The 27,578-nt window shown below is 54.2% G+C and overlaps 7 protein-coding genes across 7 annotated transcripts; 5 read left to right on the top strand and 2 right to left on the bottom strand.

Annotated features, from left to right (window-relative positions):
- Positions 1-886: 886 nt before the first annotated feature.
- Positions 887-2,098, top strand: GUITHDRAFT_112857 (hypothetical protein; the record flags this gene model as incomplete). Its single annotated transcript, XM_005828047.1, has 1 exon — positions 887-2,098. The coding sequence occupies one exon, from the start codon at positions 887-889 to the stop codon at positions 2,096-2,098; it is 1,212 nt and encodes a 403-aa protein (XP_005828104.1).
- A 509-nt stretch (positions 2,099-2,607) lies between these two features.
- Positions 2,608-4,478, top strand: GUITHDRAFT_112856 (hypothetical protein; the record flags this gene model as incomplete). Its single annotated transcript, XM_005828046.1, has 8 exons — positions 2,608-2,819; positions 2,869-3,388; positions 3,451-3,683; positions 3,729-3,868; positions 3,943-3,995; positions 4,049-4,141; positions 4,244-4,348; positions 4,404-4,478. 8 exons carry the CDS (start codon positions 2,608-2,610, stop codon positions 4,476-4,478), a joined length of 1,431 nt encoding a protein of 476 aa, XP_005828103.1.
- A 7,337-nt stretch (positions 4,479-11,815) lies between these two features.
- On the top strand, positions 11,816-12,537 carry GUITHDRAFT_153930 (hypothetical protein). Its single transcript, XM_005828045.1, has one exon. The coding sequence runs from the start codon at positions 11,832-11,834 to the stop codon at positions 12,501-12,503; it is 672 nt and encodes a 223-aa protein (XP_005828102.1). The 5' UTR covers positions 11,816-11,831; the 3' UTR covers positions 12,504-12,537.
- Positions 12,538-12,941: 404 nt separating this feature from the next.
- GUITHDRAFT_142271 (hypothetical protein) lies at positions 12,942-15,380 on the top strand (the record flags this gene model as incomplete). Its single annotated transcript, XM_005828044.1, has 13 exons — positions 12,942-13,300; positions 13,351-13,414; positions 13,463-13,563; positions 13,793-13,849; positions 13,892-13,938; positions 14,113-14,167; positions 14,272-14,356; positions 14,399-14,446; positions 14,601-14,654; positions 14,780-14,830; positions 14,886-14,924; positions 14,974-15,012; positions 15,258-15,380. The coding sequence occupies 13 exons, from the start codon at positions 12,942-12,944 to the stop codon at positions 15,378-15,380; spliced, it is 1,122 nt and encodes a 373-aa protein (XP_005828101.1).
- A 137-nt stretch (positions 15,381-15,517) lies between these two features.
- GUITHDRAFT_112853 (hypothetical protein) lies at positions 15,518-17,724 on the bottom strand (the record flags this gene model as incomplete). The annotated part of the gene is made up of 4 exons (XM_005828043.1): positions 15,518-15,625; positions 15,802-15,848; positions 15,993-16,191; positions 16,300-17,724. The coding sequence occupies 4 exons, from the start codon at positions 17,722-17,724 to the stop codon at positions 15,518-15,520; spliced, it is 1,779 nt and encodes a 592-aa protein (XP_005828100.1).
- Positions 17,725-18,657: 933 nt separating this feature from the next.
- Positions 18,658-25,619, bottom strand: GUITHDRAFT_112852 (hypothetical protein; the record flags this gene model as incomplete). Its single annotated transcript, XM_005828042.1, has 13 exons — positions 18,658-20,293; positions 20,469-20,557; positions 20,778-20,923; positions 21,197-21,248; positions 21,435-21,545; positions 21,629-22,015; positions 22,214-22,284; positions 22,516-23,194; positions 23,489-23,651; positions 23,841-24,051; positions 24,296-24,384; positions 24,430-24,490; positions 24,665-25,619. 13 exons carry the CDS (start codon positions 25,617-25,619, stop codon positions 18,658-18,660), a joined length of 4,650 nt encoding a protein of 1,549 aa, XP_005828099.1.
- A 1,129-nt stretch (positions 25,620-26,748) lies between these two features.
- Positions 26,749-27,066, top strand: GUITHDRAFT_112851 (hypothetical protein; the record flags this gene model as incomplete). Its single annotated transcript, XM_005828041.1, has 1 exon — positions 26,749-27,066. One exon carries the CDS (start codon positions 26,749-26,751, stop codon positions 27,064-27,066), a length of 318 nt encoding a protein of 105 aa, XP_005828098.1.
- Positions 27,067-27,578: the final 512 nt, after the last annotated feature.

Below are 27,578 nucleotides of genomic sequence, written 5' to 3'. Positions count from 1 at the left end.
TGCATTTTCCCGCCACCTGCGAAGTACCCTCATCCCCCAACGTAATACTCATCCCCCTCACTCTCAGCAACGCCTTGCCCATATCAGGGCCCTCATCCCCTCTCATTCTTGCTCTGGGCCCACCTCAGCTGATATCATCACCCTCATACCCATCTTCGTTGTGACCATGCCGAAACGAGCACCACAATGTACCCTCATCCCCCAACCGCCCCTCGAGAACTCAGCTTCAGTTTTTTTTTTGACCAGGTGCAATCTAGGGATATGGCTCGATCGAAAATAGAGCTTTTTGAACACAATGGTTGAAAGTACCGTCCTCTATGAAGCCCAAAAAGAGAGTTTTTCGTTTCAGATGCTGACAGGATATGCCGAATCGTGGCGTTCTTCGATATGCTGACACCATCAGAAATAGGTACCCTCCCGGCCCCGTGTATCTGCCTTCGGGGACACCGAGGCTGCCTGGGTATCTCAGGTACCCTTACAAGAGATTTACTATGTGCGAACCTAGTTTCAAATAACGAGGGGTACCACCCTGGCCCCATTTCATCTTGATTACTTAAGTGGTGCCTTCCGACCCCGTCTTCCTCCCTCCCCCTGCACTGATATTAGAACCATTTTGCGCTATCTTCCCCCTTCAACAGCATCTGCAACTGACTGACTGTAAGGCCTAAGGTAGCCTGATCTCGAACAAACCATCATGGTGGAGGCTCACAGCGAAGCCGAAGCCTCAGAGTCATCAAGTTCCATCCATGAATCTGGTTTCAATGAACAATATACAACAAGAGTTGGCCCACAATTATTAGACGACGACAAATTGAAGGATTGCACCTTGACAGTCTCTCGTGAATACCCATTCCGGATTGTTGACGTGAGTGAGAGTTGGCTGAAGATGTTCAATTGGACATCTTCCGAGCTGGTGATAGGAAGGGGGTGTAGTTTGATGTACGGGCCGCAGACAGACCTCCTCAAGATGCATGAGATCATATGCGGAGCCTCAGACAAGAAGAGGCCCGGCGTTCAGTTCGCTTCGTTGTACAAGAGCGATAGCTCGCAGCTCTTTGCACACATCAAAGCAAAGCAAATGACAACAGGCGATGGAAAATTTTCGGTTTTGTACATGATGAGATGCGACACTATGCACATGTACCAAGCCGTGTCTCACGCCGATGTACCAAAGGCAGTCATCACCGCCTCGAAACCTGGTCGACTGGTATTCGTCAATGACCAGTTCGTCTCAACTTTTGGATTCAGCAAGAAGCAAGCTGAGCGGAGTTCGATCAGGATGATACAAGGGCCAAGGACCAATCCAGGAACATGGAAAAATATCTTCAAAAGGATTCAAACGGGATTTGAGCACGAAGATTGGGTCATGGTATACTCAAGCGATTGCAGAGAAATCATGTGTCATATTCACGCATACCCTGTTGTTGACGGGATAGGCAGGGCTTCGTGTGTTATGGTGATGTTTGAAGTTTGTTCTGATTCGAATCCTTTTCCGATAGACCAGGACAGCGCCATTCACTTCAGACGGTCTGAAATAGCTTCGTCTTCTATATCATCGGCTTCCGAAGACTCCAAGAGATCCAACTGTATGATAGGCGAGTGTTCAAATATTTCAAGCTCGAAATCGCCAATAGCGTTGTCGGATTTTGAGACGGAGCGCGAGCGACAAAAAGTCAGAGCTATCTACAACAGAACCATTGGGGTGCAACTACAAGAGGAAGTCAAGAAGATGCCCCGAACACGGAAACTTCTCTACGACTCAGGAGATTGCTGCAGGAGGAGGGGTGTATGCGATAGCATGACATCGCTCAAGAAGCGGAAACTGAAGTCATGGATTCAGAAACGTAGATCGCTGCAACTTCATGTTGGGTACAAACCTGATATGGGCTCTTTGAATACCTTTGATGACGGTCAAAATCATGTCATGGATGACGGCAAATGCATCTTTGCATTGATTCTCGAGTTTTTGTGGATGATCTACAGGTTGATCGCAAGTGCTTTGGGGATTCCCATCAGAGAGGATGAGGATGACGATATGCCACATTACAATGAGTGTCAGACCAAGAGAGTGTTTGAGAATTGGATCCATCTCGGGTAACGTGATGGTGACAAGGTGCTTTTTAGGTTGTAGAATTGCTCAAATTATACATAGTTTCGTGGTTGCTAGGATGTTGATTGTAAGTATGAGAGGCAATAGCGATTCACTGGCTTCATTGTTGATTTAATGAATATGGAAAATCACTTCGTTGCAAGGGGTTGCATGTTACAAGCAGCAGTGTCTGATGAGTTGAACTAGGCAGCGAATCGCATCCCGAGAGTGACATTCCATTGTCCCTGCTGTCCTTCTCAAATTGCTTCTCAACCTCTGAGGCAGACCTATATCAGGTTTGCTCGAATTTCTTTCCATGGCAGAGTTCTCCCAAGGCGTACACTGAAAGAGCCTTGTTGTTCCCAACACCCACTTTTCTCCGCTCTCTCCCTCCCCTTTCTTTCCCCTTCCTCTTGTCTCCACTCTCCTTTCACCCCCTTCCTCTCTCCCACCTTGCCGCAGCTTCCGAATCTCTGGGTTCCATCTCTTTTTCATTGTGTCTCACGTGCCCCGAGCGCATGCAGCCACCTCAACAAGGGAATGGTCATCGTCATGCAAACTTCGGCATCCACTTCTCCTTGAACAACAACCTGAGAGCTACAAGAGAGCGAGGGGGTTGGCGGCTGTTGGTCGTGGCTGTCGTCGTTTATAGCCTCCATCGGCTTGCTGTCTACCAAGGGCTCTTGCCCATCTCGTCCAAGGGCGACAATGCTGTCATGGCAAGAGAAAGGTGATACCTTTCCCCTACCTGCTCTAGATGTTCACCGGAACGCCAGCAGGTTGCATGGAGTGCATGAATGGAGTCCGCAGGACGTTGCTGATTTCCTCGCCGACCTTGGGAAGGATCCTGAAGAGAAGAAAGGGATGAAAGGCGCAGCGGAGAGAGCCATTCTGAACGGCATTGACGGCAACCTTTTGCTGCATCATGTCGCCAACAGCCCGGAGGAGTACTATGAAATGCTAGGGCTCGATGGCAAGGAGGAGGGTGCAGCACGAGGACTGTTTGCTGCGGCGGTGAGGGATCTGAGAACGCTGGCTCGAAAGCATCCCAGAGATTTCTGGGAGTTCAGGAGCAGCCACCGTGAGATGGTCTATCTCATGGAGAAAGCGATCCTCGAACAGCCGAGGACTCTGATGATCTGGTTGTACTTGTACCAGCAAGAAGATGCCCTGGAAAGATTGTTTGCATCCAACGACTCTCTGTTCTCGCATGTGTGCTTCTGGGTTATGTTGTACATGTTGCCGAACGTGCTTTTGATGAGAGAGGCGCTGGGTTTCTGGGACGATCATCGTTATCTGGTCTTGATAATATGCATGGTCGACACGATCACTTGTTGCGATGGAGCTAACAATGTCAGCAGGTAGCTGCAGTAAACGAGTATCTACTTGTACGAGCTAGGATTCAGAGGGCCAGGCAGCAGATCAACGGGAATTTCATCATCACATGGTTGTGCAAAGCTCTTTGGAATGATCTGTGGGCGGAGACAGTTTCCCAGATCCTCGCAGCCGCGATGCTGTGGTATGTGAATGCGTCGATATGGAGGATGGTTCCATGGGTCCTGTGCGACTTGGACCTTTACTACCACATGACATTGTAGCGCTTAGCTGCGGCCTCTTATTGGTTCTTACCTTCACCCAGGCTTCCTTTCTCAAGGACTTACAGGTTTCTGCGCTGGTTCTTCCGTGGTGGGAACGAGGACCCGCCAATGAACCATCTGCACTTCGCCATGAACCCCTTCGTGTTTGGGTGGCATGGCGAGGCCCGCGGGGGAGGGCAAGGTAAGCTCACAATGCTGGCATCGAGATGATCTGCGCGTTCCATGATCCTCTCGTAAAACTTGATGGGCCTGCAGGAAGCAGTCTCCATGAAGGACCGCCAAGGCCGATGCACTGGCCTCCTCCAATTGTGAACGATTCTGATGCGCGTCTCCTCAAGTCGTGACTTCCTCCTCTCCCCAGGATGTTCCTGTTGACATCTTTGAGCGCGTTGTCAGTGTTCCGGATTCCTTCATCTGTAAGATCACTCATGACATCATGCGGGAGCCTACGATGGTAAGATAGGCCCTTGCCGGCAGGAACGTTGAGATGCTGGTAGGTATGCGTCAGCGGACACACGTACGAGAGAGCAGCGATAGTCACCTGGCACGCCAACAGCAACGGCAAGAGCTGGACCTCGAAGAAATCAAACTCAAACTGATGACAGGTGAAGATCCCATGACCAAGAAACCATTCAAGATGGAGGACCTGGCACCGAACCTCGTGCGATCTCTCATCTGCTGCTACCACAGCCTGATAAATGTTTTGGTATCAACAGGCCCTCCGAGACATGATCGAGGGATGGATCGAAGAGCACAGATCGGACAGATCTGCTCATGCTCACGTTGAGTAAAGATGTCTGTTTTCCCACAACCTTTGCTACCTTGCCATCGTCATGCTCTAGACTGCATTCAAGTCGAGCTCATACGATCACATCAGAGCTTGCGCATGCCGGAGACTCTCCTCTCCTTGCCTACAGGATCAGGACTTTTTTTCCCTCTTAGTTTTACAGTATGAGGAGCAAAGTAAAACTAGTACAGGCAACCGGTAGGAACGGCTGTTGAAATGGGCGTATGAAGGAGGGCGACCGTGGGTGTGAGGGAGGGAAGGCTGGGAGGGGAGATGAAGGCGAGGAGGGCTAACAGAGCAGGAGAGGCGCGGGGATGAGATACTTGAGCTGATCATCTCATTGCGGAATCGTTCACGACCGCGGTGAAGCAAAGAAGTGTAAATGTCTACCCTCGACAAATGCTTCGATGTGTTCAGCTTGACATCGGCACAAGACATTGACGCGCTGCAAGTAGATGAAGGCTTGTACTTCGGGAGCCAGGTGAGGCTCGCTCCATTCCTCACGTCCTGTCTTTGACCTTTCTTACAGCACGATGGAAAACCGCACGGGCTGGGGATAATTTTGTACACAGAGGACGATGAAAGCGAGAGATCTTGGTTCTGTGGAGAGTTCAGCCACGGGATCAAGAAGGGAGTGGGAGTTCTTCACTGGAAAGCTGGGCATCGATATGAAGGAGAATGGAATGCGAACGAGGTAAGTGGTTGCTTCGTCACTCAGATGTTGATATGGCTGACGATTGCTTCAGCCCCATGGCTGCGGCCTCCTCCTCCAAGCCGATGAAGCATCCATCTTCTTTGGTCAGTTTCATGAATGCAACAGACATGGTGTGGGCGCAACCCTGTCGCTGGACGCTGAGCATGCAAGGGAAACTTCAGCTGAGTGGAATTGTGACATGAAGCACGGAGTTGCATTCATATACAATTCGGATGGGAACATCGATGCTGAACTAGTGTATGACAGGTATGTTCATTTCTTGTGATAAGTTTATAGACGTTTCACCTGACTGTGGAAACAGCAACAAACTTGTGAGAAACAGTGTGGAAGCACAGGCAAAAGATCAATTCCACACCAAACTCTGTGTTGTTCTTGGATTCTGCAAGGCCATCCTGCAAAGGGCAAGCATGCTGTTGATCCATTTCGAACCTACCTTGACTGCACTTGGGCTCTTGACCTCCAACATGTTGGATGCGGATAGAAACGAGTCGGAGAACAGCGGCAATGGCAGGAACGTCGAGAGATACATCAACAAGTTGCATTCAAAGGTTTGGAATGGAACTACAAAGCGGTATCTTTCTGATTTCAGTTTCGATGGCGATCTTGAGAATTCACCTGCTGCGAGGTCAAAGCCTGAGCAAGACAGTCAGTACCACACCAGCTTTGACAATGCAATCCAAGTTCTTGACATGAACGTTGTTGAGAAACTGAAGAACATTGACTTGAGTCTCGGCGCGCTGACCAACTCGGAATCTCAAGACATGGATGAGCAAGTGACGAGCCAGACTGTGATTCTTGAAAGGCTTTTTCATGCTCAGAGATTCAAGCCCAACCTGTTTGAATACGAGAAATGCCTGGGAATCAAAACTCTAGAGATGATGAACGTCATAATCGAACAGGAGCTGCAAGAAAAGGACTCCTCATTCTTTAGGTCTTCTCCTGCCCAAAAGGATCAACTGATAACAAATCTCAACAAGAATCAGCGATGGAATTTGATATCAACACAAATCCAGAAACGTTTCAACCAAGTTTCGAACAAGGGACATCCCTTGGCTATTGAATTGTTTCAAAACTATTTGTCAAGGGGCAAATCAAATGATGCTGAGGTTGATAACCTTTTGCACGAGTTGTTTTTAGAAGGAGAGAAGATGCTCTCGCTTGCTTCAGCTGATTCGGCACGGCAAATCGTTCAATCTCTAGTAGAGAACGCAGAGATCTCCATGCTATCAAACATCGTCCTAGAGGAGATCCGAGCCGTTCTCACCTCAGCTGAGACGACTAAAGATCATTGCATAGCAGATGCTCACCGAGTCTTGAACCACATGATGAAGATGTCAGCCGATGAAAGGCTCTTAGCCTTGTTCAGGCATCTGCCCAACTCGGGCCTAACTCTGTTTCTGGTCACGGACATCTGTTTGAATTGGACAAGCGGAGACAAGCTGGAGGAAACGGCGGTCGAAGTCATCAAGGAAACAGTGTTGCGAAAGGTAGAGGAGATACAGTCCGAGGTTGAAATCATTGATCATCAGCTGAAAGACAGCTCCTCTCTGGACTTGAAGAATCTCGTTCAGTCATGTCAGTCAAGCCCGGTTGCAGTGCACCTGCTTCTAAATGCGTTTGCGTTCGGATTGAGCCAAGAACGTTCAAGAAATTTACTTTACCTGTGCTCGCATGTGATACGCATGGCAAAAGTTGAAATAAGGTTCCTACAGGATGAAATCAACAATGACTTCTCCCATTTCTGGTTCTCACTGTTCTCGATCAATCATTTCAATCCGTTATATGCTATGCTGTTGAGAACATATCATGAGGCGATGCAGCAGTCCTTGATCAATCATATATTGCAATCAGAACTTTCTCAGATTGTCGCTACCGAGGACTCGCGCAGGGAGTCTCAAATCGATTCTTCTTTGCATGATGTACACAAGCTCGTGAAAGAGGGACAGCAGTTGTTACACAGCATTGACGATTCTGATGCTCTGAGGCTTTTGGAGTCTATCAAGCACAGTGTGAGAGAAGGACCTGAATCAGGAGTCAGAGTCCGAACAAGAGATAACAAAGATGATAAAGTTGTGACGCAAGTCAGTAGCTCTGAGCACACAGGCCAAGAACAAGCAGTCGTAACAGCCGATTGCACTGCCTGGGAATCAATTGCAAGTAGCAAGACTCTCGTCGATGACGCCAAAGTTCTCGTACAGGTCGATGCTGACGTGAGCGACAACCTGGAGGTGTCTCTGTATGTGCTGCGGTTGGAGTCTGCTGCTGCTGATGAGGAGTCAACGGGTGCAGTAGCCGTTCGTGAGAACCCCCATCAAGCATATGAGAGAGCGTCAAAAGAAGGGGAGGGGATAGCAAATTACTCGATGAGTACCAAGATAGGCGCGGCCAAGGGAGACGGAAAAGAGCGGGGGCAGGAAGGGAAACATCAAAGCAAAGTGCCTGTAGAGGAGCAGGAAACTGAGCGCACAAACAAAGCTGTATCTTCATCTCATGCTGATGACGCCGATGTTCTCGTGCAGGTCGATGCTGACGTGAGCGACAAGCTTGAGGTGTCTCTGTATGTGCTGCGGTTGGAGTCTGCTGCTCATGATGACTCTTCTGGAGAAAGCCTCCCGCAAGCATCTGACGGAGCATCGAGGAAAGGGGAGGAGAGAGCGAAACACTCGATGGATACCAAGATAGAGGAGCCGGTCAAGACCGACAGAAAGGATCTTCAGCCGATGTCAGATGAGGATCAGGCTGCCCCTTCATCTCATGCTGATGACGCCGAAGTCCTCGTACAGCTCTATGCTGACGTGAGCGACAAGCTTGAGGTGTCGCTGTATGCGCTGCGGTTGGAGTCTGCTGCTCATGATGAGGAGTCGACTCTTACAGTAACAACAGACAATGTCCAGCTTACGACTTGGAAGGAAGAAGAAGGGGAGGAGGAGGAGGAAGAGAAACAGGGAGGGAAAGAGAAGGGAGTGGAAAGAAAAGAGGAGGAAGAGGAAGAAGAAAAGAACAGAGCGAGGCAGGAAGAAGACAAGCAAAGAGATTTGCATGTGGTGAATGAGCTCAAGACAGTCGATGAAGGTCAGGAACCCAGTCAAAGGCAGGAAGCGATCTCAGTGGATCAGGAGCCCCAGGAGGAAGATGGAGCTGGAGGAGCGGAGGCAAACGACAGCGAGGAGGGCAATGAGATGATTGATCGAGACAAGATGTCAGCAGCGATGAGGGAGCAATCCACAAATATGGAGCAAGGGGAGCAACGGGAGCAACGGGAGCAAGGGGAGCAGGGGGAGCAGGGGGAGCAGCGGGAGCAGGGGGAGCAAGGGGAGCACGAGGATATTGTCCAGATTATAGCGGATGAGGTGAGCGAGGGTGCCAACGAAGAGGGAGAGGATGAGGCAAATAAGGAGCCCGACGGAGAGGCAAACATGCAGGATGAGAACGAAATGGAGAAATGGAACAGAGAAATCTCAGAGCAAGGAGCAGACGTGTGTGGAACAAACGACGACGTGGGAGGAAAGGATGACAAGGTAGAAGATGTTGGAGAGCCTTCTGCAAAGGTAGCAATATTGGAAAACGAGGATGAGGAGGAGGAGCCCGTGAAGTTGGAGGAATCAACAGATGGGGAGTGTAAACAGGTGATGGAGGAGGTCGCAGAGGTGGCAGAGGTCGCAGAGGTGGCAGAGGTGGCGGAGGAGATGGAGGCGAGTGATACCGATGAGCTTGCTTGGGCGGATGGGAACAAGGCGCTCGAAAGTGAGAGCAAAGATGCTTTGGCTGAAGTGGAAGAAGCTAATCTGCAAGATTCTTCCAAGCAGGCAGGGTTGGTGGTGGCAGGAGGAGCGAAGCATGTGGAGGAGGATGAAGGAGAGCGAGTGGTTGAGAATGAGAGCGCAGAGGAGCAGGGAGCTGGGGAAGCAAGAGCTGAGGAAGCAAGAGCTGGGGAAGCAAGAGCTGAGGAAGCAAGAGCTGCTTCCGTCTTGCAGTGTGCCTGGCGCTCTCACGTTGCTAGGGAAGTGAGGGGGAGAGAAGCAGCTGCGCAAGAGGTCAAAAGGCCTCCAGGAAGACACACAGGAATAACGACAGAAGCAGCAGCTTCACGCGATGTGGAGGGATCTGCAGTCAGACTTCAGTCTGCCTGGCGTTGTCATGCGGCTAGGAACCAGCTTGCATGGCGTCGGAAGCAAAGAGCGAAAGCCATCAAGGTCAGCAGGGAAGTGCGATTGGCTCGATCGATCAGAGTCAAATCTACAAGATGGAAGCACACGAATAAGAAAGTCTCGACTCGATTCTTGTTTGCGTCGAAGTCAGTCAAAGGCCAAAGAGCTGGTATGAAGCGATTTCTCAACGATTTCAACGCTACTCTCCAAGTCTTCCAGCAGATGTACTCTGAGATAAAGACGAGGCATGCTCAAGCTACCAAGTTGCAGAGCTGGTACCTGAAGAAGAGGCAAGATCAGCAATCAAAGCTGAATTACAAGGAGAGGCTGAAACACGAGGAGGAACGCTTGCTTGCTTCAACTGCGTCAGACACCATAAAGTATGCTTGGCTCTGTCACACGGCTGTGCTGGAAGCTCGTTTCATGCGACGACTGACGATGTCTGCATCGAACCATGCTGCTGGGGTGATCCTGTCACACTGGAAGATGCACCGAGCGAAAGCTGTCATGGAGGGGCTTCGCACTCTCAAGCATGTCAACGTGATCAAACAAGCGATCCTCTGCCATGCGGCGCGGAAGCGAATGCGAGCTAAGAGGAAGATGATCAAGTCGAAGCGAGTGCTGATGCTGGTGGTCAAGGTTCAGTGTATCGTCCGCAAGTATCTGGCGTTGCGGCGAGCCAAGAAGCGAGTCCGGGCCAACCGGGTGATGCAGCGGTGGGTGGGAAAGTTCGCCTTCAGGAAGGTGATCGAGTCGCTGATGCGCGTGGAGGCCTGCGCGTGGATCGAGACCTTGTCGCAGCACTCGCAGTCCCTAGACAAGTATGCCGCCTTCAAGGAGACGCAGAGGAAGGTCGAGTGCGTCTTTCCCACCTGGTGGCTTGCTCACTTCCCCATGTCGGAGACCCCAAGGCTGGAGCGGAGCGCTCAGATCCTTGAGACTCTCGAGTTTCAACTCCGCAGAGACCAAGTTGAGGTCCCCCTCCTTCCTCCAGCTGACCTCCAGCTGACCTTGTGTGGCCGTGCAGGTGCTGGGGGGTATCGGAAGTTTCGACAGCACCTTCGCTAAGATGTAGATGAGCTGAAATCCTGCTGCCTGCCTGCTGACCTTGTTGTGCAGCAAATCTTGGTCAGATGAAGCTACTTCCTCGCAGGTTGTCTCCCTGAACCAGGACGACGCCTACGACCTCCTCATCGCCCTCCTGTCGTTCTGCAACGCTCACGGAGCCGAGCTGCTGTTCAAGTTCTCGGAGACGGAGAGGGACTCGAGCCTCGAAGTGCTAAGGGAAGCAGGGTACCAACTCTTGAGGTTCGCAGAGAAGCTCTCTGAAGGTCCAGACACGTTCTCCGTCGGCATCACGGAGAGGCTGGAGTACCGTCAGCTCACCTACTACAACCTCTGCAGATACTACGTCCTCGTGGACAGGATGGACCTGGCGCTCAAGGCCGTCGGCAAGGTGAAGGAGATGGCCTCGGGGATCGAAGTGCGAGACTCTCTGATCGAAGTCCACTGCGATATATGGTGCTCTTACATCCACTCCAAGTTGGACGACTACGGCCTGTCGATCCAGTTGCTCCATCAGTCCATCCAGAAGCTCCAGCTCTGGTGCTCCACTGCAGACCAGCTCTCCTGGTCCAGCGTCTGCTCCTCCCGACACCTCAACCAGCGCTACCGGTGCTCCGCCTCGCACCTCGCAGCTGTCTGCAACTACAACCTGTGTATCGGGTTCATAGCCGAGAGGAAGTACGACGCTGCTATGAAGGCAGTGAAGCGATCGGTTGCGCTCGCGTACGAGGACTCGTACCAGCAGCCGATCTTCATGCGGCGGGTGAGGCACACGATGGTGTCGCTGGAGGAAGTGTTGAGAGCGCTTGGCATCTTGAAGCAGGAGGCTCCCAAGAAAGTCACTCAGATCGTGTCAGCCACCAGCTCCAGCGCCTCTGCCGTGGTGAATGACCACGAGGAGAAGACTGAGGAGGAGATGAAGGAGGAGAGCCTGAGGAACTTCGGGAGGTGGTTCCCGCCGCACATCGCGCTCAACAGGGCTGCGTCTCCCATGCTGGCCGAGAACGAGAAGAAGATCAAGATCAGGACGAGCCGTGCGAACGAGGCCATGGCATTCTTCTCGCTCAAACACGAGCTCGGCGACAGGCCGAGCAAGGTCAGGATACTCCCCATCATCTCCGACTCTAGCAAGGAGCAGCAGCAGAGGCCTCTGCGGAACTACCTGATGCTCGCTGCGTTCCCTTGCCAGTCCTTTGAGTTCTTGCAGCCGCGGCGGCCGGAGTTCGTCCAACTCAAGCAGTTGTTGCAGAGCAGCACAGCCAAGGAGGGGCTGAGGACGATAGAGAAAGCTCGAGCGGAGATTCAAAGGATGCTGCACACGGCCCTGTGGATGAACGAGGAGGAAATCCTGTACCGAGCAAGAGACGTCGCCGCCCTCTCCCTCCTATTCTCCTGCATCATCTTCTCTGCCTGCCACAGGCCAGAGGGGATGGCCGGGCACGAGGACATGGCGGTGGCTGGCAAGTGCCTTGAGATCAGCGACTCGATCCTGTGGGGCATGAGAGGGTTTGCAAGGGAAGAGTTCCAAGACCTTCGCGCCTTCCAGGCCTTCCTGCACCCGCTCTTGCTCTGTTGCCTCGGTCAGGCTGGCTACGCAGCCAACCTGTTGGGCAAGAGCTGCAACCGGCTGCTGGAGTCGAGCTCGAGCAAGGCCCTTGTTGTCGTGCAGCTGATCAACCTCTGCACGTGCCTGTCGCAGGTGCACCAGCACGAGGAGGCGTTCCTCGTCAGCGAGAAGGCCTCGTCCCTGCTCAAGGAAGCTGCCGCCAAGCGCAAGCGAGGGTTCGAACTCCGAGCGCTGCCGGATGCGAAGCTCGTGCGGATGCCAGTCAACGTGCTGCAGGCACTGAGCAAGTGCCAGAGTGGCATCGAGGGGCTGTGGATAGGACGAGAGTACGAAGCAGCGTCATGCGCGAAGGAGGCGGACGAGGTGCTGAGAGCGGAGGGAGGAGTGTTCAAGGACGTCAGCGAGTGCATCGCACGGCTGCATCAGGTCTCTATGAGGGTGACCCTGACCTCCCCGCAGCTGCTCAGCCTGAGACGGACCCTCACGTTCTCCCCCGCCAGCTCCAACTCCACCGCTCGCAAGATCACGTTCTGAGCGCAACTGATGTCAATAAAGGTCACAACAAGAGAAGTCAAGGATGAGAGGGAGGGGAGGAAGCGGAGGAAGGTCGAGGAAGGAGGAACATGGAGAAGGAATGAGGAGGAGGAAGAGGAAGAAGGAGGAAGAGGTGAGTGTGCGAGAGTCGACGCAAAGCGACGCAGGCATGAAGGAGCAGCATGGGGGTCGGCGAAATTCGTTTATGGTGCAACAAACCTTGTAAAAGGGGGCGCACCAAAGGGTTTGCCCTGGCGGTGTAAAAAGGAGAAAATGGCGGGGGAGGGAGATATGAAGAGAGGTAGGGGGAGGACAGGAGGCAGAAGGGAGGAAGGGGAAGAGAAAGAGGGTTGAAGACAGGGGAGGAGAGGGAAGAGGAGGAGGAGGAGGAGGAGGAAGAGGATTAAACTTAAGGCCAATGGTCGCAAACTCATCACTATGAGGTTGGGTCGAGCTTGTTGGCTGGTTCTCTTGGTTTGCTGGGCATGCGCCACAGGCGCTCAACATGATGGGACGTCGCAGCATGCAATGCTGCTGGAGTCCATGGCAAACACAAGCCATGCTCCTGATGAGAGCGCGATGAACCTGCTTCCGAGTTCCGTTGAGCAGCAGGATGTGAAGCAGGATGAGGAGCAGGAAGGAGGCGGGGGAAGCGGAGGAGGCGGAGGAGGCGGAGCAGTGGGAGAAGAGGGAGGAGGACATGCAGAAGCCAGATATGGCGCCGGCGAGCATGCGCAAAAGACCTATGATGTCAACGAGCTCCGAGAGTTCGCCAAGTGGTCTGAGAGTCAAGTCAGGTGGGGAGGAGGAGAGCAGCAGAAGGGAGGAGCTGATGAAGTGGCGACAGGCCCTTGCGGCTCCCGCACCTTGACCAACAGCTGTCAAGGTTGAGATCTCTCTCCGACGAGACGGTCAGCAACTGCAGCTGAGCGCGCTGGCCCGCTGATCATGCAATGCAGGGCATGTCGTCGGCGCTCCTGTCGTGCAAGCTGGCGGTGGAGCAACAGGCGAATCGGACGATGCAGTACATCCTTGCTCAACCTGAAGTGATGATGTGGAGGTCGATACTTCTTTTTCTTCTTCTTCTTCTTCTGCTGCTGCTGCTGCTGCTGCTGCTGCTGCTGCTGCTGCTGCTGCTGCTGCTGCTGCTGCTTCTGCTGCTCCAGCAAGCAGTTTCCTCACCTTTCAATCCTCCTCGTTCTGCTTCCTCCTCCCTTCGTTCTTGCTGCACAACAACACATCACTCTTCTCTCTGCTGTTCTCTTCTCTCATATCATAATGCCTTGCAGGTTGCAACCGGGAGATCATCTCAAAGTCCGTGGGGTCGCGGGTTTTCGTGCCCTGACGTTGAGCACGAGACAAATTTGCAGCAGCTGATGATGAGACAGGCACCATGCGATCTACCTTGGAGATGGGAAGATAATGCACTTCACTGGTGAGAGAATGAGGTTGATGGTGGTGGTGGTGGTGGTGGTGGCGAAGGAGGAGAGGAAGGAGAAGAGGAAGAGGAAGAGGAAGGGGAAGATGAAGGGGAAGAGGAGCAGGAACAGGAAGAGGAAATGTAGGGTGGTGTCCTCGTGCGGGCTGCGTCTGACGTTGATGGTGGAAGGAGGAGTTACGGATAAAGCCAACGCTACATGCAAAATAGACTCGCTGAGGACCATGTAAGGAAGAGGAAGGCTTGGGAAGTTAGTGAGAGGGAGGGAGGAGGGAGGAGAGAGGAAGAGGAGGAAGAGGAGGAAGGGGAGGAAGTTCTGACAGGCGGCAGATACAACTACGGCAAGGCGAAGGGAATGCATATCGAGGTTGTAGACCATCCTCCCAACGCTCTTCCGCGCGAAGTGATCGTTGAGGTGCGAGTGAGAAGAGGAGGGAAAGAAGTGACGGGCCCTCAGCGAGCGAAGTCAAGAGTCGGGGAGACTGGATACAATCTGTTCAGCAAGGTAAGCACGGGGCGGGCGGGGGAGATGATGTGAGGGAGGGAAGGGAGGCAGCAAGGGGGGGTGGAGGTGAAGAGTATGGGGCGGGCACGTATCAAGTCAAGGAAGGAGGAGAGGGAAGGAGGAGGAAGCTGCAGCGGTGAAGATTACTTCTCAGAACTGCGAGCATGTGGTCAACTGGTGTATCCGAGGCGAGATGCACTCGATGCAGGTCCTCCAACCATTGACCCTCGTTGCTGTTCTCTCCCTCATACGATCAAAACCATATCTCCCTGCTCCCTGCTCCCTGCTCCCTGCTCCCTGCTCCCTGCTCCCTGCTCCCTGATCATTCCACAGATCCAGAGGCTGAGGAGCGACCCGCTGGGGCTGGGCAAGGAGATCCTGCAGGTCACCTTCTCTTTGCCCCCCCTCTCCTCTCTTCTTCTACTGACTTTCTGTGCAGGAGCAGCTTGAGGCCGGAGAAGGAGTCTGCCTCGAGGAGGTCACAAGGAGCCTCGGCTCCTCATCTCCCTCCTCTCATGTGCACGCAGATCTGTCGGACACTCCTCCCTCCTACCGTCTGGCAGACGGTGAGAAAGAGGAACAACGAGGAGGGTGATGTAGGACGATGGAGACTGGACTCCATGACACTTAAGATGGAGAAAGGGCATGGCAGAGGAAGAGGAAGCAAGATGATGATGATGATGATGATGATGATGATGATGAGGACGAGGATGGTGAGAGGAGCAGGAGCAGGAGTAATAGCTGAGGAGGAGGAGGAGGAGGAGGAGGAGGAGGAGGAGCGATAGGAGGAAGAGAAGTGATAGCTGCACAGGCCATGATGCTGCAGGAGCGAGTTCGTCAATCATCGACTGTTAAGAAGTGGAAGGAGACTATCCAGCAGGCGATCAACGGTCGCGACAAGCCAACAAACACGTGGGAGGAGGGAGGAGAGTAGCTGCCCGTCCAGCTGAGCTCCATGGCAGGCTGATGGAGCTGAGAGAGAAAGCTGAGAACCTCCTGGCCGCCACTCGCCTGCCCTTCCTCCCCTTCCGCCACCGAGAGACACGGAGCAGCCCCGACCTCGCGCTCTTCCTATAGCATCTGAGGCTGCTCCGACCAGTACAGGGTGGTAGTGACATGCATGCTGGTCCTGCGGTAGCGGCTGCGAGGGGCGACATGGTTGGAGAAGAGAAGAATGATCTGTTATCAGTCACAGTCAGCTCCTCATCTCTCCTACCCTTCCCTCCTCTGATCCTCTTCTCTCCTCTTCCTCCCCTCTTTCTCAACCCAGTCGCTCAATCTCTTTCCCTCCTCCTCTCCTTCTCTCCTCCACTCGCTCAGTCTCTCCTGTTTCCACTGCTCCATCACCAACTTACGGTAAGGAAAGACGAAGCCCAACAAGCAAACGCGATGTAGCTGAACCCTGGGAGGATGGTCCGTGAGAGAAGGCGGAACGCAGAAAGCCAGAGTTCTTACCAAGAGGAAATGAATAAAGATAAATGAGAAAGCACAAGAAGAGAGCAAGGAAAAAATTAGGAAATTGTCGCATGGACCGATTCCCTCTCACTTTGATCTGCGACAATGGTTGTCATAATCAAATCCATCACCACCACAATAATCATCATCTTCACTATCATGATCATACTCATCATAGTCACCACCACCACCACTTTCACCATCATCGTCATCATTTCGATCACAACAGGACTGACCATTCGAAAGATTTCATTCCCCCATACAAGACTGAATACCAGGAAAGCCAGAACCTGAGAACGCCTCGTTAATCCATCTCGCGATCTCTTCTCCCCTTTCCTCCCTCCTGCTCCTCCTACTCCTCCCCCTTCACCCCCTCCGTCTCCTCCTGTCATTCTCACCTGATCTTCGAAGAACTCAAAGAGGAACATCAACACTCCGATCATGATGGGAAGGAAGGCAAGGGAGTCAAGCGAGTGGGGCAGCAAGAGTTGGAGGTAGGAGGCGCCATGGCGGTTGTGGTGACGGAGCTGCACGATAAATCTCAAGACCCTTGCATGAGTCTCGATCAGCGTGAAGGAGACGAGAGTTGAAGTCGTGATCGCCAGCACAAGAGATGTGCAGAGTATCCCGAGCTTGTGATACACCACATCCTCCACCTTCTTGCTCCTCCTCGCAAAGTTGAGGTTGTAGAGATCAGCAGTCTGCACGTTGTGCACGTACCCTCCCCCGAAGAAGGTGTGGAACTGATTGAGTACAATCGAGTCCAACCCAACGAAGGAGATGAGCCACGTAGACAGCAAGTCGCCCCCTCCCAGGCAGCGATCGTCTTCGAAGATCGTGATGTTCAAGATGGAAACGTTTAAGTCGATCATAGCTCGGTGCGAGAGCATGAGGAAACCTTTCTCCTTGCTGAAGATGTAAGCATACGTCGTGCGAGGACTCGCTGCCCTCCCGCTGCTGGCAGCTGATGGGGCCTGCTCCTCGAGCCCCTCTAGACGCTTGCCTGACCCCAAGATTCTCCTCCACATGGCAGAGCCCCATGTCTCCTGCCTCCCCTTGATCGCGCTCCCTTGGACATGAGAAGAGTTCGTGCGGCCCTGGGCGCTTTGCTGCTTCCTGCTCAGCATACTGAAGAAGGGCTTCCATCTCGTTCGACTCTCCTTCTTGTCGCAAGTCAATGCCTGCGCAGCTTCGGAGGGATCGAGAGCTCGAGGCTGATGACCGAGCGCTCGGGCGATGGAAGTCTGGGAGAGAAGGCGGGAGACGTCGTCGACATAGTCGACGTTCTTGATCGCGAGCCGAACCTGAAGGATATCCGGCCTGACCCTCCTGATCTGATCTGCAGGGAAGCAATGCACCGTTGCGTTAAACTTGTTGTGGAGCAGAAACAGGAGAGAAATCAGCAGGACGCTGGTCATGAACGCAACTAGCTCCAACCCCACCATCAACATCCTACTCCTCCACTGCGTCTGCATTCCTCCTCCTCCTCCTCCTCCTCCTCCTCCTTCCTCGGTTGGTATCACCGTCTGCCGATCCTCAGGTTGTATTCCCCCAAGCAGCTGCTCCCGCCCATCATCTCCCTCCTCGTTGCGTCTTGATGCCGATGGGACATCTTCTGCTCCGTTCACCTGCGCGCCGGCATGCTCGTGCGAGCTGCTGTCGGCGAAGTCCAGGTAGCTTCCATTGCTGGACGTTCTCCGGTCGATCTCGAACGCAAAGGAAGAGTTCACTGTTGCGGACAGGAGGTCGTCGTCGAGGAAGAACTGTATCCCCTCGTCCACTTCCATGGACTCGGCTCGACTAAAGTTGGGTTCCGAAGACATGGCGGGCACTATGGTATTTCAGGCATCTCAAAGCTCAGGCGCCCTAATGAAATGATCAGCAGCAACAACTCGAGAGGAAAAGCGCGGTGAAGAAGAGTAGGAGCAGAAACAACAAGTTACAAGAAAAAGTTACCACTGGCTGTTTGCTCGCCTGCCTGCTTTCCTGACTGCTAGTTTACATACCTTCTCCTGAGTGCCCTTCATTATACCTCTTCTCTCCTCTCTTCTCCTCTCTTCTCCTCACCTCTATCTATGGCCATGACCTCCTCTAACGCCTCTCTCCTCTTCTCCTCTCCCTCCCCTCCCTCCCTCCCCTCCTCCACCCATTTTTACGGTCGTCCAGATCTCACATGTCCGCACTCCACAAATCTCCTAAACAATGTTTCAGATAGCCTTCTCTTTTTATCACTAAAGTTTCAAATTTTATGATGACCAAAACAGACTTTGTCAAATTGGATGCAAGATTTTATTACCCCCATGCCTGGGGATGTTGACCCATCAAAATTAAGAAAATTGGAGCCAGAAAATTCGCCAAGAGGAATGTTGGAATGCAACAGTAGTGAGCGTGTGAGGAGGACGGGGAGGTGAGAAGAGGAGGCGGTGAAGAGAAGGAACAGAGTGCACACAGGGAAGGGAGGGGAGGGGAGGGGAGGGGAAGGGAAGGGAAGCGAAAGGAGATGGAGGGAGGATGAGGAGCAGAATGTAGGGAAGGCGATGCCAAGCAAGTTTGAGTTCAGATTCTAGATTGAGTGTGTCTTGATCTTCCTCACTAAGTTAACAGACAAATACAGACAACCAAAAAGTTCGCAGAGGCTGAATATCACTAAAAACAAACATTGCATCAACACGCTCAATGCACACACATGATACGAATGCCAACATGTACACACACAGACGGGCACAAGATCTGATCTCCCGCTCCTCGCCCACCCTCTAGTACATGTTGATGACCGAGTTGAGATTCCAGGGCTCGAAACGCAGCAGCTGCTCATTGTAGATGAAGCAGAAGGGGTCCGTGCTGCCGTCTGGCTTCACCTCAGAGCATGGGTGGTCGAGGATACACAGCCATGCCTCGTACAGGTTGACAACAATCATGTGACCCAGCCCCCCCGTCGCCGCTCGTCCGCTGCGGATCTCAGGGGTGACCTCCGGCCAATCCCTGGTGAAGGAGCAGTTGCGAAAGCGAGGAGGACAGGCGAAGACGCTGGAGCTGCGGGGGTCCACGATGGCGCGGTAGGAGAGCTCGAAACCGGGGAAGCGAACGGTGCTGTCCGTGAGAAAGACGAGCTCGAGGACGGGAGCGTTGACAGTGAGCTCTTCTCCTGTCCAGTAGCCCGAGAAATTCCTAAGAGCCGTCCTGTCCAGGCAGCTCGGGTCGCTGCAGGTGAAGAGGCAGAGGAAGTCGTAGCCCGGCTCAGTCTCGAAGAAGTTGAACTTGATGCTGATGTTGGCAGCGTTGAAGGGAGAGAGCAGCCAGTGACAGTTGGCAAAGTTCTCGTACAGCCCTCGGTTGCCCGACCCGTCGGTCACAAGCCCTTCCTGCCTGAGGAACTGCTGGCAGTGACACGGGCTGGTGCACTCCTGGCAGCGGTAGCCTGACGGGCAGGGCCCTGGGAGCGAAGGGGAGGGCGAGTACCCTTCCTCTGCCAGCAGCGATGTGGTCCATGCAGCTTCAAAGCCGCTGTCCTGCAAGCTTGCGTCGCTGGTGAAGACGATGTCCATGATACCGGTAGTGGAGAGGAGGACGAGGTTCTGGATATGGCCGGAGAAGATCCCAATGGTCCGTGAGCTGCGGCAAGCAGCGTCATCGCACTCCTTGGCCAGCAGCAGGTCGTAGTTGAGCTCGGTAGCGAAGCGCTTGAAGGAGAGCTGTAGCCAAGATGCCTGGGGTGCTGAGAGGATCCAGTGGCAGAAGGCATCGTTGGGATACAGTCCTCCTGCTCCTGCTCCGTCCGTCAGGACCCCGTGAGTGCCGTTGAAGATCCCGCAGTTGCACTGGCTGTTGCAGATGTCAAAAGCACCGAGGGACATCCACTTGAGGAGGAAGCCTCCTGCCGTAACGAGAGAGTCCGAGGTGAAGAGAATCTCCACGATGCCACTGGAGGCGACGAAGGAGGCAGAGGACGAGACGGTGCCGGTCAGAGTGGCAAGGGAGGAGGTGCTGGAGCAGAGCTCGTCAAAGCAATGGTTGAGTTGGAGGAAGTCATAGTTGGCCTCCAGGTCGAAGGAGGGGAACGTGAGCTTCAGCGCACCGTGTGTTCCTCCCTGTGGGGAGATGATCCACCTGCAGTTGGCGTTGTTGTTGTATGTGTAGACGCCCGAGCCGTCCTCCATCTGACCCGCTGACTGCGTGAACCTCTGGCAGTCACAGGGGAAGGAGCAGGGAGAGAGCTGGAGGGATGGGAAGGGGCCGGGCTGGATCTCCAGCACCACCAAGACCTCGACGTCCTCGCAGCATCGCGCGTAGAGGCCGAGGACCCACATGCCTCCCTGCTCCTGGTTGCGGACAAAACTGGCGCTGTCTCCCTCGTCCTTGACAGCGTCGACGTACTCACCGATGGTTGGGAGGCTGAGGTGGATGTCAGGGGGGAAGGAGGGAGAACACAAAGGGGGTTGGAGGAGGGAGGAAGGAAGAGAACGACGAGGAGAGCTAGCAAAAGGAGGAACAGGAGAAACAGGAGGAACAGGAGGGAGGCAGGGAGGGAAGGTGGTGGAGATGGGGGGCACGGGGATGGAGGGGAGACCTCTCGTAGCTGAGGTAGTAGTCGGGATCAGAGCCGGTGCTCGGCCCAAGGCCCGTGCAAATAATGCGGAAGGACTTGCCGTGAGAGAGCTGCGGGTTGAGTGAGAAGCAGGGGAGCTCAGAAACAGAGAGAGGGGGGAGGAGGAGTGGAGGTTTGGGTGGCAAGAGAGCAGGTAGGATGAGGAGGAAGTGAGTCACCAAGGAGGGAGGAGAGGAAACGAGCGAACGAGGGGAGCCATGGGGGGAAGGGGAAGAGAGGGAGGAGAGAAGGGGAGGAGCAGGCCATGGAGGAGGAGGAGGAGGATGTCACATTAAAGGTATAAAAGCTCATCCCGTTGGCAGTGACAGCAAGATGGTTTTCTCCTTGCTCTAACGTCCGAAACTTCCTGGAGCAGTCGGAACCTCCGTACTCGAAGTCGCAATGGCAGACGGAGTTTGATAGGCAAGTGCCATGCCCTGTGCGAGAGAAGACGATCAGCAAGTGCGCTTGAGGAGAGTGAGGACTGTGAGGAAAGGGGAGATGAGGGAGGTGAGGAAAGGCAGAGGCAAGGGAGTGGAAACAGGAAAGAGAAATTACGAGGAAGGATGAGGACGATGACGATGACGATGACGATGATGATTATGTTTATGATGATGGCAACGATGATGATGACAAGGAGGAGGAAGAGGAAGAGGAGGAGGAGGAGGAGGAGGAGGAGGAGCAAGCAAAACTGAAACGGTTTCTCTCACCTGAGCAGTTCTTTGGGCAGGTGATGGAGCTGCAGGCGGAGGATTGTTGCTCCTTGTCACGACATCAGGAGAAGGACCTTGCATGGAGAGATGTTGCAGTAGGACTGAGGAGGAAGAGAGGAGAACGAGAAGCAAGGAGGTGCGAAAAGGAGATGACCTGGAAGGGGGAAGGGGAAGGCAGCAGTAGAGGAGGACGAGGGAGAAGAGGAGGGGGAGACGAGGAGGAGGAGGGACAAACCACGAGGTCAGAGCCGGAAAGGACGAGACTGAAGGCCTGAGGGCCGAGGGGAACGTCGACCCCGACTACTCGAACCACAAGCAGACCAGGGGACGAGACAGAAAAAGATACCTGAGGTACATTAGATGGCACTGTTGAAAACATCCTCATCTTTTCCCTCCCCCTCTCCCTCCCCCTCTCTTCTGTCCACTCACCTGCTCTGCATTCTGTAAGTTGTCACTCACGACGTAGTCCTTGTACGTCTCATCGCTCTGCCTCAAATTGTTTCCCCTCCACACGTCTCCGTCCTTGTTCTGCACGATCAGGTCCAGGTCGTTCACCAGGACCCTCTCGGCCAGGTACTCCCCAGCCGGATCCGTCCACACCAGCGTCGCCTTGAACGGCATGGAGGAGGAGGCGTGAAGACATACAGACAGCTCCCCTCCGTTGTCCACTTGCTCTCGGTCACGGTAGATGGAGCGAGTAGGGGAGTCGGAGAAGGAGAGGCCCTTGCTAAGGTCGATCCTCCCGTACCCCGTCTGGATGTTGGGGACTGAGGATGGGAACTCCCAGGCTCCGGAGGCTGACTGAACCATGGCAGGCTGGTGGAAGGAGGAGTGAGTTAGTGAAGGAACAGTGTCCTCTTCCTGCTTTGTTCATCTTCCTCGTCCTCTTCCTCCACCTCTTCCTCCACCTTTCCCTCTCCCTCTCCCTCGTCCTCTCCCTCTTTCTTCCTTCCTCCTTCTTCATCCTCTTTGATAGAAGTTGTAAACTCTATCCTACATCTCCTCTCCACACACCTGAGCGGAGTGGATCATAGTAGCTTTCACGAGGGCAGCAGAAGCATTGAACCCTTTCGACGCATCTCCACCTGCACCGCGAGCAGTGAGGCCCTTGGACGTCTCCCATCCCTCTTCCTCCTTTGTCCTCCCAACGTACCCTCCTCCTGCACGTCTCCCTCCCCTCTCATTTCTCTCCTGCACCCCCCCTGCTCCCCTTGCTCCTGCTCCTGCTTCTGCTCCTGCTCCTGCTCCTGCTCCTGCTCCTGCTCCTGCTCCTGCTCCTGCTCCTGCTCCTGCTCCTGCTCCTGCTCCTACTCAACCTGCGTGATGGCCGCCTTTGAAGTAGTCGCGAACGAGAGCGGCAGAACCGGCGCACAGCGGAGTTGCCATGGAGGTGCCAGACATCTCCAGCAGAGCGCCCCCAGCCGAGTTGGCGTACGCCCCGCACTGGAAGGAGGTAGGATCCCCGTCGGAGAAAGAAGAATGGATCCGATACCCCGGGCAGAGCACGTCAGGTTTGATGCGAAAGTCGTAGGTGGGACCCCAGGAGGAGAAGTACACCAGGTGCTCGTGGGAGTGAGCCCGGGTGGTGGGGGTTGTCCCCCGCAGCTCGATGTTGGAGTTGAGGGAGGAGAGGAGCCGGTTGCCGTCGGAGAATGAGATGCTGAAGACGGGGATGGAGACGGAGGAAGAGTTGTCTGACGTCATCAGCACAGGCGTGTCCTCTGAGTTCTGGATCAGGACGGCCCTAGCACCTGCTGTCTGCGCCATAAGCGCCTTGTGCAGGAACGAGCAGGAGCCGCGCTTGATGAGCAGGAGAGATCCTGCAAAGTCTCCGTCCAATGGCGAGCAGGCGTCTGCTGGGGATGCAAGCCTGAGCTGGCCGGTGACATGATCTGCACTTTGGGGGCCGAAGTTGGCAGGGAGCAGGCTCAAGTCGAGGACGGACTGATTGACAAGGACCTGAGTGGCGACGGAGTATCCCCACACTTGACTCGCCTGCGACGTGGGGTGAGCAGGTTGGAGAAGGCAGGGCAAGAGGAAAGAAGTAGGAGCACTGAGATGGTCTGTGCGATGAGGATGCAGTTGAGGAGGCCGGAGGTGAGGATCAGGCGAGGGCCATGATCATGATCATGATCACGAGCAGGAGCAGGAGGAGGAGCAGGAGGAGGAGGAGGAGGAGGAGGAGGAGCAGGAGCAGGAGCAGGAGCAGGAGCAGGAGCAGGAGCGGGGGCGGGGGCGGGGGCGGGAGCGGGAGCACGGTGCAAGTCGTCAAAAGAACTAGCAAGGAACCTTGAGGCTGTTGTCAGTGGCTCCCACAGCGAGGATGTTCTTTGCTGTGGCTGGAGTGCCGATGCTGTACGGATGAGGCCCATCGTTGCCGGCCGCCACGAGCACCAGAAAATCATCATGATCGTGCGTGAATTCATCGATCTCCATCGCCATCGACTCGTACCTGCGGCCAACTTCAGACCCCTCTTCCTCTCTCTGCCTCTACCCAACTCCCCAGGTGCACTCCCATCATAAGAACGCTTTCAATCTTCTGCTCCTGAATCTTTTTATGATGCATGGTTCTGCTCTTTCTCCTTCTTCCCCTCCCCCCCGTCTCCTTCTACTCGTGCTCCTTCTCCGACCTATCTCTTACCCTGCAAACTTCGCTCCCCAGGAGTTGGAGTGAAGCCTGGCTCCGGCATGATACGAGTGGGGAAACAGCCCTGTGTTGAGGTCGTCGGGGATGCCAGGAAGCGCTCCTTTACTGTCTCCGACGTCGTCAAACGCGATCTTCGCTCCCGGCGCCATCCCGTTGTAGGCGCCAGCATAGTTCATCTCGGTCGGGTCAGCGTCGTAGGCGTTTCCTACGCAGGGAGTGAGCATGGAATGCGAGCGAAATAAGGGCGGGCAGACAAGAGTGCGAGGATGCAAGTATGAAGGAAGAAGGGAAGAAAGAGGGAGGAAGGGAGCAAGAGAACACAAACAAAAGGCAGAAGGAGCAGGAGCAGGAGCAGGAGCAAGAGCAGGAGCAGGAGCAGGAGCAGGAGCAGGCGCAGGAGCAGGAGCAGGAACAGCAGTCATTTCTTCACCCTCTCTCGCTTTCTTCACCTGCAACTGAGCCAGCAACGTGTGTTCCGTGTCCGCCATAGTAGTCCTGGTAGTCGGTAGAGGAAAACTTGCGGTAGGTGACTATCTTTCTGTGCCGATAGTTCAAGCAGGAGGGCGTCGCCTGATCGCCTGACCCTGTGCACTTGGCAACCGTTTCAAAAGGGTCGTTGAAGAAGCAATGGTCATAATCGATTCCTGCGAATCTATCAGACAATAGCACTTGGATCGTATTGTGCTGTTTTGGTTTCCTCTCTCCACCTCCCTTTTCTGCCCCCTTCCCTCTTGCTCCAGCTCTCCTCCTCCCCACTCGTCTCCTCCCCACCCTCCTCTCCTCCCCCTTTCTCTCTACTTCTCCTGCAGACTGCATACCCGTGTCTGCTATCCCGATGATCTGGGACGAGCCGTTGATCCCTCGGTTCCAAATGCTCGTCATGTTTGCTCCCTCGCTCTGCAGCGCCTGGACAGCATACCGGTTGCGGAGGAAAACCTCCCTCTTCTTCTCTATCCACCGCACTAGCGGCTTGTGCGCCAGGAACTGACAGACTGTCTTCATGTTCTCCTGCTTCGTCTTCACCAACAATTTCCTCTTCGACACAGTCTTCAAGGTAACGCCGAGGTTCAGATCTTGCATCTCCTGCTCCCAGTCGGACACGAGCTGCACCGTCTGGTAGGACCATTCCGCGTCGCTGATTGCGAGGATCACATACACGGACTGATCTCCTTCATTCTCAGTCTCATCCGCCATCAGCTTCCGTCCCTTGAAGCCAGCCATCCCCCTCCCGTAGTTGACATCTTCGAATAAGGAGAAGCGAATCTCCGGCTCCAACTTGAACACGTCGGGGAGATAGAAGATCCCGGATATGCCGTGCGTGCTCATCAACTGCTGCAACCCTTTCTGGGATGCAGTCACGATGAATGTGTCGTAAGGAACGTATCGTATCGCATCAACCCCCTCCATCTCCCTCAGCTCCTGCAGAAGCCCTCTCCTCACTGGGTTCTCAGTCCTCACGATGTACTGCTGGTAGTCCAACAAGATCCTCTCCCCGTAGAACTTGGACGAGTTCTTGAGCGAAGAGTCCCTCCAGGAGGCCTTGGGCCCCAATGACGCCCTCGTTAGCAGGGTATTCTTGCCTCCATGGATGAGGAGCGGACGGCCCTTTAATTGATGCAGCAGGACCTTCTCGTGTGGCTCCCCAGTGTTGGAAGGCTTCTTCCTCGTCCCTGAAGCCTGGGGATGTATCCTCTTACCGGGGGCCTTGTCGGAGGAAACCGCCACCGCCATGGCCAGGAGGAGGAGGAGCAAGATGTTTCGGGTTTCGAACATGATGATCAGTTGAGCGTGCAAGTCAGAATCTGATCAGAACCGACTCAGAAAGATCGTTATCCCTCAAACACAAGCAAATGCTTCTCACTCTGTGATTACTCAAACACAAGCAAATGCTTCTCACTCTGCGATTACACAGGGACAAGCGCCATCATCTCTACATATGTACTTTTCTCTGTCCTGTTGCATCTAACTTTCCTCCCTTCAACCTCCATGGCCTATCAGCTGTCTGCCTTCCCATCGCATGCTACGTTTCTCCTTTCCTGAGCGTTTGAGTAGTGAGCATTTACCTTCCAGTTTTAGTTGAGAGGTGTACCGCTGTCTCTCGGTTTTATCTCACCTATCACCGCTGGTCAATCTTTTTTTCAGTCGCTCTCTCTCTCAGTGAGTATGTCCGTCACTTCCCCACTGTGGCGCCGGTAGCCTGCAGTGAATCCATTCAAGGCCGACTGGCAGAGTATGCAGCCGCTGAGCCAGTGAGCCGAAGCCTCAACCTGCCCCGAGGTGATTCGTTGCTTCGGAACCCGCCAACTTAACTATATCAGCCACGAGCTCAGTTTGGAAGGACGCCGTCCGAGTCACTCACTGAAGCACGACCTTGAAGGTCACTTGCCCAAGGTACTCAGCTGAAGCTAGATCGACTTGGCCCTCAGGTACTAGGCGGACTCCGGGAGTCCTCATAGCATGCCAAGGACTTGTGGTTGTTGATCGCCGCCGTTCTCTCGACTCGTGGCAGGTCTTCTCTTAACCGCAGCACCTTAGCGATAACTTGCCGCTCCGTGTTGCCACAGGCGCTTGATCCCCGGCGGGGGCCCGGCACGTTTTACATCAAATGAGTTTTATTTCAAACGAGGTACAAAACCGGTACTGATATTGAAATTAACTTTGAGTAAAGTTGTATTGAAATATTTAGCCATCGGGTAGTTACACCCAGTCCGAAGAAATGAGTAATACACTTGGTCACATGAGGGTTTACACCTATGGAACGATGACCAGTGGATTCTGTAGTAAACTCAAAGGAGTCGTACCGCGTGACCTGCTGACCGAGAAGGATATGCATGGCCCCCGATTCTAAAACATGAATAGAACACCTCCACTCTGATCCCGCAGCAGACACCACACCATGAGAATGCACACCAGCCAGAGCCTCCAAGACCTCCCCACCATCCAGGCTGACTTCAGCGCCCTCCTCGTCCATGACCATGACGACGAGAGCGAGCTGAGCTCACAGCAGAGCCTGGCCTCTCCGCTCTCTCCCCTGCCAGCGAGCAGGCGCAGCAAGGAGCTCGACACGGCCGAGTCCTACGAGGCGAGGCGCATGCAGGCGCTGGAGAGGATGCCGAGCCGACAGAGGCAGCTCCAGGCACTGGAGCACTGCATCCGGCTGCTCACCTCACCGGAGCGACCCGTGATCACGAGCGCGACGGGCCAGCGGATGCAGCTATGAGGGGGAGGAGGGAGAGAAGAGGGGCGATGAGGGAGGGATAAGAAGGGATGTACGATAGGGAGGGGGGGACCGCTTGTATAATAAACGGCATGGAAGAAAGAGAGAGATCTGGCTGACGCTGTATTGTTGGTTGGATCCTTCAAGTTCTCTTGTACGCCTTCTTCAGTCGGGAGCATCAAGGCAGTGACCGCCTGCTCTTGCTTTGATCGGGCGAGTGCGAGCATGCCATTGACAAGCGAGAAATCACGTCACTACGTCACTACGACTGCCCACGCGGCCAAGGATGCCACTAACACTCATTAGCCGTGCTGTCCAAATCTCATGACTCAGCTTCAGCTGTCTCCACCCATCATGCACCTCAAGGGAGCTCTCTGCAAGATAGCTTCTTCCTTGGGCGAGCATGCTCACTCAACACAGTCGGGCCTCATGACCCTCCACGAGATCTTCCGAGCGCGGGGATCAGATGCGTCCGTCGGACAGAGAGAGAGCTAACCCCCATCCGCATTCCCACT

This window comes from Guillardia theta (assembly GCF_000315625.1).
Source record: "Guillardia theta CCMP2712 unplaced genomic scaffold GUITHscaffold_62, whole genome shotgun sequence".
NCBI classification, from domain to species: Eukaryota; class Cryptophyceae; order Pyrenomonadales; family Geminigeraceae; genus Guillardia; species Guillardia theta.
Note: the sequence above shows the minus strand (reverse complement) of the source record. Positions and strands in the feature narration are given on the sequence as shown.

Excerpts from the sequence above, each read along its gene's own strand:
- GUITHDRAFT_153930 (XM_005828045.1), top strand. The coding sequence starts at position 11,832 with ATGGCCGGGCACGAGGACATGGCGGTGGCTGGCAAGTGCCTTGAGATC.